The sequence below is a fragment of the Cygnus olor genome, chromosome Z (assembly GCF_009769625.2).
Source record: "Cygnus olor isolate bCygOlo1 chromosome Z, bCygOlo1.pri.v2, whole genome shotgun sequence".
Lineage (NCBI taxonomy): Eukaryota > Metazoa > Chordata > Aves > Anseriformes > Anatidae > Cygnus > Cygnus olor.
Window position 1 is genome coordinate 28924511 of NC_049198.1, and position 12053 is coordinate 28936563.

The 12053-nt window shown below is 39.9% G+C and overlaps 1 protein-coding gene across 10 annotated transcripts in view; it reads right to left on the bottom strand.

Annotated features, from left to right (window-relative positions):
• GLIS3 (GLIS family zinc finger 3) overlaps window positions 1–12053 on the bottom strand; it is a 201059-nt gene that overhangs the window by 38643 nt on the left and 150363 nt on the right. For all 10 annotated transcript variants that reach the window (XR_005815252.1, XM_040541129.1, XM_040541130.1 and 7 more), the window contains exon 7: window positions 7161–7302. Coding sequence is in view for 9 of the 10 variants with exons in the window: in XM_040541129.1 (XP_040397063.1) it covers window positions 7161–7302 (142 nt within the window). In the remaining variant the exon portion in view is untranslated. The remainder of the gene's footprint in view (window positions 1–7160; window positions 7303–12053) is intronic.

Genomic DNA, 12053 nt, shown 5'->3' on the forward strand with positions numbered 1-12053 from the left:
TCAACATGCCTTCTGGTGGTGCTGCCTGTTGCTGCTGCATACAGGTACCGTGCCAGCAAAAGCACCTCTGTGGGCACCCAGTGAAGTGAAATCATGACGCTGGCAGCTGTGTCCCAGTGGAAATGCCGTTATTAAAACTTCCTGGTGTGGACATGGCGTTGGTCCACCCTACTACTTTAATCTGGGAAATATGAATTGAGGGAAAACACTGTCAGCTATTGGCAGTCTGCAGACTTGTGGCAGTCAACAAATATCGTCAGTGACAGGTCATTTCCCTAGTAGAGCTGGTCTTAAGACACTGACAGAAAAGTCTCAATGCTATTTAAGAAACTCCTAGATAACTTGATCACTTTTTCTTGGGACTGCTGTGTGTGGCAAGCTTTTCTACTGCTTTAGGTGTTAAATGTGTGTTGCTTGCTCAAAGTGTTGGCAGGAAATATGTACACAAAGGAATTCCTTTTCAGTGCCTGATCCCATTAAACACCTGATTTGAATGGTATGAAAATGAACAAATGTTCACAGCCACAAGCATTATCGCTAACTTAAGTATACCACTAGCCAGGTACACACGGAAAGATGCAAAATTAAGATTAATTAATGAAAAGGGTTCCCACAACAAGTGTTTTCTCTTTAACAATGCAAGATAAATTAACCCATTTAGAGTAATTTCAAAAAGATTCAGATATTCCAAAATCAAAAAACAAACAAAAAAAAAACACCACAAAACCACAAAGAATTGTGGCTGCTGTTCCTCTGTGTGTCTTACATAGCTCAAGCTGCATCATGATTTAAAGATGCGTTCATCCCGACTATGAGCCTTGGACTGGATTAAACCCACAAAGATCAATCAATTACAGCCACAGAGAAGGAGGGATCAAGTTTTCATTTCTGGTATCTCATCAGAAACTAATTTAACAAACCATAAGTAATTTCCATGAGAATACCTCTGCAAAGATATTCTCTTTATGAGAAGCTAAACTCACATGAATTCTCATAATATACAGGATCAAATTAGGTGGATAGGACAGAAAAAGTAGATTCTGAATAAGGTTCCTTCAAAAAATCTCAGAAAAGTATCACTTAAAAAGTTTCAGAATCCAAAGCTTAATTTTTTATTTTTATTTTCTATGGAGCCAGAAACCTATAATTTCATGGAACATTTTTAAAACAAGAATAATCACACTTCCCTTTGCAAATTATCAACAATGGTATAATTTACGAGCTTGGATTTAGTACTACCAAATCAGCACTCTGTTAATTTCTACCGCAAAACACCCCTCCTCCTACCACTGCCACCATGAATTTGGAGGTCTGAGAATCAGATCATACAAGAATAACAGTGTGAAGATTTCATTTCATAGCTCAGAGCCAATTAAAATTACATACTTATTAATTTGCAAGATTGGCTTTTTTAATTACTGTATTTAACTTTCTAGTTCTTCTAGGAACATTTATGCTGTCCTTGTGAATGAGGAATTTGGTAATGCATAGAAGGAAAAATCTGAAACGCTTTTTGCACTTCGGAGCATCCCTTCCATATATTCCTCCCTTTTTCCACCCCTAGGGAGCACATACTTCTCTACGTGATTTTCTGGACAGAAATTTGTGCATGTGCTGTACTGATCCTTATGTGGTAAGCCCAGAAAATGTAAAACATGCCTCCTGTGCTCTAATAAAAATGCCCAGCTGATCTGGAAATCTGAAGATTCCAGCATGCATAGGACTTAAGCAGCTACTGTGCATTAAGAGAGAGAGCAGAAGTCAAAATTACAGTACATGATAAACCTGTCTCCAAAGTAGGTCCAGTGGATGGACCATCTGCACTGAAGGTCTCTGAATCCTTCTCCAGATGTTCTGCAGATAGATCAGAGATATAGAAAGCACCCAAGTATAGGAGGCACCCAGAAAGCTGGAGAATTTAGACTACCTACTCAATATACTTGGGTAGAAGAAGCAAACAAGTCTAGGGAAGCACCTGGTACACCAATCCAGTCTTGTAATTTGAAGACCTGTTCAACCAATCAATTTCTTTTGGGACAACTTACCTTAAATACTTAGAAAAGTAAACACTTAGAACACACAGTGGTTTTGTGATAAAGATCCTTCACAAATAAATATTGTACTGAGACACCACACTGTTTACTAAGACTCTTTTTCTCTACTTAACAGCTTAGAAAACCAGAAGGAAAATTGACAAGCCATCAGATAATTACTAACTGAGTCAATTAAAATATCAGAGTTAACTTACAGTTAACTTATAGACCACTGATAAAAATGTTAAAATGGTCCTTTGCTAAAAGCCTCCCAATTGCTATTCCCAAAGCTGACTACAATATAAATAAGGAACGTCTTGCGGTTGTAATTTTTGAACATTCTTTGATCTCTGAGGTGTTCATGACAAACATTTAGTAGCCTTGTTGCCTCGTCCTTGCAATGATGGGGACTTGGACTGATCATTAGTTGAGAAAGGTGAACATACTGGAAACTTTCATAGTTATCTGTGATTAAGAAATGGTGAAATCCCTGAAGCAATGAAGTAGGGTCTGGATTGGGATTTAAGGTTCTTCCTGCCATGGAGTCTTTACATCATATCCTCAATTTTCACGACAGATTCTTTGTTTCAGAGGACTACAGTTTCCCAAGTTCCGTCTCATCTTGAAGAACAGAACTAGAAACAGTGCATCTGCTTTGTTGCTTACACTGTTTATGCCAGTTCATCAGTGAATGTTCTCTCCTTCACAATGTAAACTCAATCATCATTCCAATTTTTGAAAAAAATATTCAGCTCTCTCAAAATGAAAAGTATAAACTCAGAAGTAAAACTAGAGAGTAGAGGGAGTCTGATGGGAAAGAAAATATCTTCATTAAAATAGGTACAAAAATAACATTAACAGTTTTCCATCCACTGTAATTTGTATATGGTCCTACCTGGTAGTATATTACACATATTAAGAATTCTGAATACATATGCCATACTTAAATTCAGTCAAAAAGGTGACAATAGAGATCCTCTTAATTGTTGGTCACTATGCATCATCTCCTCTTTTGCATTCCTTATGCATCAAATACGACTCTGTTTTTCATTGTAATGACCATTCATGTCTCAGTTGTTCTTTCACATTCTTCTTTTCTTCCAGTACTGAGCTGTAGCTGCTATCCAATGCCAATGCTATTGGCTTTAACAGACTACATTTCCCTCAGAAATCTCCCACACTGTGCCTAATGGTTAGGGAGCTCCCACACTGGAACAATTTATAAAATCCTTTCATTTTTCCTGTATAACTCTATTCTCTACCTGCCTGTTGAATCTATCTACTGCCTATCATTACCTTAGATAGAAAATCCTTTGGGAAAGGATTTACTTATTACATGTGTAGAGCACCTAGCTCTGTATTATTTCATTGGGAGGTAGAAGTGGGGGTAACCCACAAAAATAAATGGTATTTAAGTAAAGCATCTTTCAAGTCACAGGTATGAAAGTATTTAGGTGGAAATTTCATGGTATCGGAGTATAAGACATTATTTAAAATATAGTTAGAATCTCATTGCAAAACCTTTTGTACATTTCCCAATCAAATTTTAATTTCCAGCATATAAAGAAAATCATGCACTTGAGAAGCTATAGTAACATCATTTACTTGCTTCAGGGCAAATCAGAGTGTGATATTCTGTAACTATTTATATATGACACATTCCTGTTTAATTTTAATATGGAATGGCCAAGTTCTAACCGAACAGCTCTGTAAAAATATAAAAAAATTTGTATTGCATTATTTGTGATTCTTTCAGCCTTAGGGATTCTATACTGCAGTATACTAAATATGCTGCTAATGAGTTCACAGTAGAAAAACCTTCATTTGTGTGTTATTATTACTGAATTGCTCAGATCTTCAATCTATGACCTGAGTAAGCCTAAGGATTTTTAAAAACAAAACCCTACATTCTACCAGAAATTTTGCATTTTACTGGGAACATACTTTGAATTTCTGTTTTACAAAATATCATGCTTATCCCTAGAAGAGTATGTATAGCTGCTTAACTTTATACCTGTTAATATGTAAGGCTCACTGACTTCAATAGATCTGCTCTTGTGAGGATAATTAAGGACATGTTTATGTATATGTAGGATCACATCTTCAATTAGTTTGAATTAAATTTTATTTCCCTCATAGAAGAACTCAGATCATAATGAAGATAATTTTCGCCACTCAGAAAGGTGATACAGTGTGATTGCTTAAAATTATTTGTCATGTAAGCATGTCTTCATAACCATATGCTTTTGGACATTGATTTTATTTTCTTAAAAAAAATGAGGATATTTCTATATAGCATTCTATAAAGACAAATTGATTTAATGTTGGCTGTATTTTCAGTAATTTTGTGTTTATTTTAATCAAAGGATCTCTCATGTAACCCCACTGCATTAATAAGATTACACTCAGTTCAGATTTCTGTCAGGAAGTCACAAAGGCCACAAGATCAGAAAAGCACTTATGCAGTCTTAAGTTTAAGTAATAGATATGTAATGAAGAAGATTATTGTTGTATTTTCTTTTAAATATATCTGTGTTTGTATATTCTGTACCTGTAGAGGGGAACAGAGATCACTGTAGGCGTTGTTGCACTTTTGTAAGTAGAAATGGACTGGCATCTAAATGTCTGCTTTCATTATCTCTTACATATTTCTAATAGTTTGCTTCCAAACATTTATTCTGTAGATCTCCTAGGAAAGGAGAGAGCCTACCTTTGCTTTAAATGTGCTTAAATGATAAGAAAAGCAGCCAGCAAGTAAGAAAACTTTGATTTAAATGCATTGGAAGAATGGAAATCCGTTTGCGTTTCTACTTGAAAAGCAGCACAGGCGAGTCAGCTAATGTACATTCTATCCATTCCCTGTAAAAGTTACATGCTTTATTTTTCAGAAAAGTCTCAAAAGTTTTCTTTATATTTAAAAGAGACATTGTTTTCAGAGAAGATGGAAGGGTGATTTTTCTAAGCAAGCACACAAGCTTTCATGTTTTGCTTTTCATGCCTAAGGGCATGAATAATTTCAATGTTGCCATTTGGAGCTATCTAGCTTTCCCACACAATATATTATTATGTAGCAGCTCTGATGAGTGCTTAATGAAACAATGAATTTCAACTGGATCAGGCTGTTGTCAAAATGGAGTGACATGGATTCAAGACAAAATGCCCAAAGCTAACATGTAAAACAACACTACTAACTTCTCTGCAGTATGAAAATAAGACTAGAAGAAATTTGCTAAGTTATATATAGCTCTTAACACGTGTAAAGGAAAACAGTTTATTACTTATGGAGAAATTAATGATGAAAATAGTATGTTGATTAATAGTACGAAAATTGCTGCACAATAGAAGCAATGCCAAGCAAGGAAAAAAACAACAACAACAAACAAACAAACAAACAAACAAAACCGAAAAGATTATATCAAAAAGTCTCGACAGTTGGTAGTGTTGTGTAAACCCTAACTATTAAAAGGCAAGGCACGAATGAGATCACAAAAAGTATAACACAGTCTCAGAATTTGTCTATGGGACATCAGGATTGCAGACAACTGTCAGCTAAGAGCTGGCTGGAAATGGTTGCTTCACTTGGCTTAGGATCTTAACAAGTCATGGGGCAGCAGTTCATTCAAGGTGCTGTCAGCCTAGATTCAGATTCATCCAGAAGCCTGAGTTTTAACTCTGAATCAGTCTGGAACACAGAATTCTAAAAGAGCTACACGGATTACAATAAAAATCTTCTGTGAGAATGTCTTGAATTTCTGAAAAGCTGGTCTCAGACGTAGGTACTGCACTTGTCTGACATACTGTCCCCACCTAGCTTCCACCTTACTTAGTCACTTGAAAGGAAAAATAAAAACGAAAAGCTGAGTCTTTTCTTCTCTAACTCTCAGCTTTGCATTACACTGGTTAATGCCAGTAAATTTTTATTTTTATTTTTATTTCATTAATCTAAACATTCCTCACCATCCAACTTCATCTCAAAGTACAAAACAAAGTAAGCAAATCTCAGACTAAGCAAGTATAACCAATACCATGTCACTAGAGTTTCCCTGGTCACCAACAGGTCTTTAAAATCTGAACTATCCTTTAGCTGTCAGAGAGCAGGTGCCACACTCAGCCAATAATCAGATGAAGACATTTAAAGGTTAACAGCCTACTAGTAATGCTAGCTAATTCATAAATTATGATATCACAACTTTAAAACACAGCTTTAATTTTCCTGATTTTTGTCATATAAACCTACATCAACACATATAGTTCATGGCATCCTTGACAAAAACTTATAGAACTCCTTTGTTTCCAAGCCTCTCAGTAAACTAAACCTCTCATTAAAGTGCCCACTTTATATAATGTCATTTTCAGCACTCCACATGTCATTAATCCAATCCTCTCACTTCCTACATCTGGTTCTCAATTAAAAGTTGGACTACTGGACGATGTAATGCATTCTGTCCAACAGTTAAAAACAGATGTCTTCAAAGCTACTACAATACTCCATAAAAATGTAAACGTCCTGCCCTGTCTTGAGGTTTGAGATATATTTTCACTCATAATTTCTCAAATGTTTTATATTTAGCTGAAACATGAATAGCTATTGCACATTTAGCCAGGTATTATAGATTTAGATACATTAATATGAAAATCTCAAGTATTTAACTGAAACAATAAAAATAGGATTATTACATTTATAGCACAAATGTGTTTATCGTTGTATTTATAACCATAATATGAAAGTTTATAATGCAGCATTTAAGTTCACTGATCTAGATCTATTAGAAAATTGATACGTGATACAAGAATAATGAACAGGAATAATACCCTCCTTAGAACTAAATGAAGGTAAATGAATTCAAGATGTCTACAAGTAGAAATCACTTGTAGAAGTGAATTACTAGAAGAAGTCAAGCACCTATAGAGAATTATTTTTTTCTTGATTGTGGTAGGTCTTTTTCATGGACAAAATAATTTTTCCCTGTTCCCTTCAAAAAAAATCTGTTTAAAATCTTTCCAGATTATTTTGTGGATTCTGTTATTCTCATATGATAGATATGAAATTTAGAATACTTTACAAAATCATCCATAATCTTAGGCAAGCAATATTACAGCAGGCTGTTTTTCTGTCTTTTTCTATACCTGAGTAAATATCATGCGTAGGCCCTGGGGAGTGTCCCATGGTGTTATCCGTAATATCATGTGGTGATGGGGCTGGCTGGAGGGGCTGGATTGTGAGGCAGTCGTTCAGGATGTCCTGGCCAAGGTCTGAGCTTGATCGCAACTGAAACACAAGAGATAAACAAACAAAAAAAAGGAAACAAAACACAAAATACTCTAAGACACTGAAAAAATGTAATGAAGTAATGTTGAGGAGTTAGATAAAGGAATTGACCATGTGAAGAATCCTTCTCTTTTACATCATGGCAAATATCTTTCCACTACAGTAGGTATTTCTCAAATCTGGGGAAGGAAACTTCCTCATGCTTAATAAAACTGTACTCAGGAAAAGGGCTACTTGTACAGGTAGGACCTTGGACAGATGAACTTACATGTGCTCTCTTGCCATACACTGCAAAAGATAGAATTGCCCAATTCATGGATGATGGAGACTTATCAAATGTCTGCAATTTCTTATATCAGCAGAGTAGTACTATAAAAAATACAGACATTTTCCTGCTGGTTTGGTGTCCTTAACTAGCTCACTGAAGGATGAGAAAAGCATCTCTGGCAGTGGCAGTGAAAACAAGGGACTGTGAATGAGCAGCGAGCAGTGATATGACTCAGGACGATCAGGATGGAAGTAGCACCACCTTATATGGACCAAAGCTGTCACGAGACCAAGTTGTTAACCTGACTAGAATCACATTTGTTTTATAACATGGCTGAACTGATCTGAAAATGAGTGCTGTCAAAAGGGGCAGCTGACCGGCTCACACAGTGCCACACGTCCCAGTCACTTGCACAGTACTTTAGCCACAAAGAACAAGTCTGTTTATCTTTCTGGTCTGGCAAAAAAAGTCATTCTGCAAGGAATTAATAAATAAATTAACAGGCAGAGTTTTCCTTTGAATAAAAATGGATGAATGGGCTCACCCTGAGGCTACAATACTATTTAAAACAAAAGAAGAAAAAAGGAGACGTGCTGCAGTGGTCTGCTGTGGAGCTGTTCTAGCTGTTATGCAAAACTGCAGCCTGAAGTTTCTGGCAGATGGATGCTGCTGCAGGCTGCTGGCACTGATGCATGTCTCAACACCCTGCCTCATGTTACAGTCACATATATAAAAATTTTGCCTGTTTCTTACAGCTGTCTCAGCTCATAAGCTAGTCTATACATTTAGAAGTATGAAAAAGCAGGATCTGTGAATATATGCAAGTGGGGCACTACAGTGGCTGAGATGCAGATAGATGTCTTCTCACCCTTGATGATGAACAGAGAATTCTTAGCAAAGCAGCATGATGGACAGAAACCTCACTTAGTGCTGGAGGACTTCGTGTACTCATGCATCAGACTCCCAAGATGAAAACACTACAGATACAACAGGCTACTTCTTCCCTTTGGTGCCATGAAAATTGAGCAGGTAAAAATAACTGGAATTTCATGCAGCAGGCAGGCTATGACTTGGTTGCCATCACAGAAACGTGGTGGGACCACTCTCATGACTGGAGTGCTGCAATGGCTTGCTATAGGCTCTTCAGAAGGGACAGGCAGCACAGGAGGGGTGGTGGTGTGGCTCTCTATATTAGAGAGTGTTTTGATGTTGTGGAACTTGAGGCTGGGAATTATAAGGTTGAATTTCTGTGGGTTAGGATCAGCGGGAAGGCCAACAAGGCAAGCATCCTGGTGGGGGTCTGTTATAGACCACCGAACCAGGATGTGGAGACGGATGAGGAGTTCTACAGACAGCTGGCAGAAGTTGCAAAATCATCAGCGCTTGTTCTTGTGGGGGACTTCAACTTCCCAGACATATCCTGGAAGCACAACACAGCCCAGAGAAAGCAGTCTAGGAGGTTTCTGAAGAGCGTGGAAGATAGCTTCCTGACGCAGCTGGTTAGAGAGCCTACCAGGGAAGGTGCCCCGCTAGACCTTCTGTTCACAAACAGTGACGGACTGGTGGGAGATGTGGGGGTCAGGAGCTGTCTTGGGCAGAGTGACCACGAAATGGTTCTGTTCTCTATTCTTGGCGAAGTCAGGAAGGGGACCAGTAAAACCACTGTCTTGGACTTCCGGAGGGCTGACTTTGAGCTGTTCAGGACACTGGTTGGCAGAGTCCCTTGGGAGGTGGTTCTGAAGGGCAGAGGAGTCCAGGAAGGCTGGGCACTCTTCAAGAAGGAAATCTTAATGGCTCAGGAGCTGTCTGTCCCCAGGTGCCCAAAGACGAGCCTGCACGGAAGACCAGCCTGGCTGAACAGAGAGTTGTGGCTCGAGCTTAGGAGAAAAAGGAGGGTTTATAATCTTTGGAAAAGAGGGCGGGCCACTCAAGAGGACTATAAGGATGTTGCAAGGCTGTGCAGGGACAAAATTAGAAGGGCCAAAGCTCATCTGGAGCTCCATCTGGCTACTGCCGTTAAAGATAACAAAAAATGTTTTTACAAATACATCAACACAAAAAGGAGGACTAAGGAGAATCTCCATCCTTTACTGGATGCGGGGGGAAACTTAGTTACAAGGGATGAGGAAAAGGCTGAGGTACTCAATGCCTTCTTTGCCTCAGTCTTTAGCGGCAAAACCAGTTGTTCTCTGGATACCCAGTACCCTGAGCTGGTGGAAGGGGATGAGGAGCAGGATGTGGCCCTCACTATCCACGAGGAAATGGTTGGCGACCTGCTACAGCACTTGGATGTACGCAAGTCGATGGGGCCGGATGGGATCCACCCGAGGGTACTGAGAGAACTGGAGGAGGAGCTGGCCAAGCCACTTTCCATCATTTATCGGCAGTCCTGGCTATCAGGGAAGGTCCCAGTCAACTGGTGGCTAGCAAATGTGACGCCCATCTACAAGAAGGGTTGGAGGGTAGACCCGGGGAACTATAGGCCTGTTAGTTTGACCTCAGTGCCAGGGAAGCTCATGGAGCAGATTATCTTGAGTGTCATCACGCGGCACTTACAGGGCAACCAGGCGATCAGGCCCAGTCAGCATGGGTTTATGAAAGGCAGATCCTGCTTGACCAACCTGATCTCCTTCTATGACCAAGTGACGTGCCTGGTGGATGAGGGGAAGGCTGTGGATGTGATCTACCTTGACTTCAGTAAGGCTTTTGACACCGTTTCCCACAACATTCTCCTTGAGAAACTGGCTGCTCGTGGCTTGGACTGGCGTACACTTCGTTGGGTTAAAAACTGGCTGGGTAGCCGGGCCCAAAGAGTCGTGGTGAATGGAGTCAAATCCAGTTGGAGGCCGGTCACTAGTGGAGTCCCCCAGGGCTCAGTACTGGGGCCAGTCCTCTTCAATATCTTTATGGATGATCTGGATGAGGGGATTGAGTGCACCCTCAGTAAGTTTGCAGATGACACCAAGTTAGGTGCATGTGTCGATCTGCTCAAGGGTAGGAAGGCTCTACAGGAGGATCTGGATAGGCTGGACCGATGGGCTGAGGTCAACTGTATGAAGTTCAACAAGGCCAAGTGCCGGGTCCTGCACCTGCGGCATAACAACCCCAAGCAGAGCCACAGGCTGGGAGATGAGTGGTTTAAAAGCTGTCTGGCAGAGAAGGACCTGGGAATACTGATTGATAGTCGGCTGAATATGAGCCAGTAGTGTGCTCAGGTGGCCAAGAAGGCCAACAGCATCCTGGCTTGTATAAGAAGCAGCGTGGCCAGCAGGTCTAGGGAAGTGATTGTCCCCCTGTACTTGGCTCTGGTGAGGCCGCACCTCAAGTACTGTGTTCAGTTTTGGGCCCCTTGCTACAAGAAGGACGTGGAGGTGCTCGAGAGAGTCCAGAGAAGGGCAACGAGGCTGGTGTGGGGTCTGGAGAACAAGTCTTACGAGGAGCGGCTGATGGAGCTGGGATTGTTCAGCCTGGAAAAGAGGAGGCTCAGGGGTGACCTTATCGCTCTCTACAGGTACCTTAAAGGAGGCTGTAGCGAGGTAGGGGTGGGTCTATTCTCCCATGTGCCTGGTGACAGGACAAGGGGGAATGGGCTAAAGTTGTGCCAGGGGAAGTTTAGGTTGGATATTAGGAAGAACTCCTTTACTGAAAGGGTTGTTAGGCATTGGAATGGGCTGTCCAGGGAAGTGGTTGAGTCACCATCCCTGGAGGTCTTTAAGAGACATTTAGATGTAGATGGACTGGGTGATCTTGGAGGTCTCTTCCAACCTAGACGATTCTGTGATTCTGTGATTCTGTGAATATAATTCAGCACCTGTAGCAAACTCCTAAGGGGAGGAAGGAAAACAAGAGGAATTTCCGTCCATCCTACATTTAGAAATGAAGAAACAAGAGTAAAAGGGAATGATTCTCAATGCAGAAAGACCCATTACTATGCTACAAGATGCTGATACTCATTCAAATGTCTCAGTCAAATATTTTTTCCTATTTTTACAGAAACTTTTAACAAAAAGCTTTAATTGAAACAAGTCCTTTACATTTTGTCAAGGGCAGGGAAATCTGAGTTTTCAGACTTGCTTGAAGAAACGTAGGACAATGAAAAGACAGATAATCTCAAAAACAAGCAAATAAACTGACTATCCAATGCAGCCATAAAAATTTATCTTCAGTTAAAATAACTATGAAGGTGAAATAATAGTTGACCAGATCTAACTGCTGCAGTCTGTTTCTTGCCGTCTTCCAAAGACACTGCATCTCATTTGCAGCTAGACAGTAGAGTTATTAACTGGCTGTAAAAGACAGTGGATGCTCTCCTTGACTTCTGTATAAATTATATCCCAGCACAAAAATCCTGTCATTATGGCTGCAATACATTTGCCTCTTGATCACTCAGCTGAGCACCAGTACAATCACACCAGAACTGAAAACTTGCCAATCTGTTTGGGAGAACTCTAACATTAGAAAGTTATCTTGCTGAATGATGAAA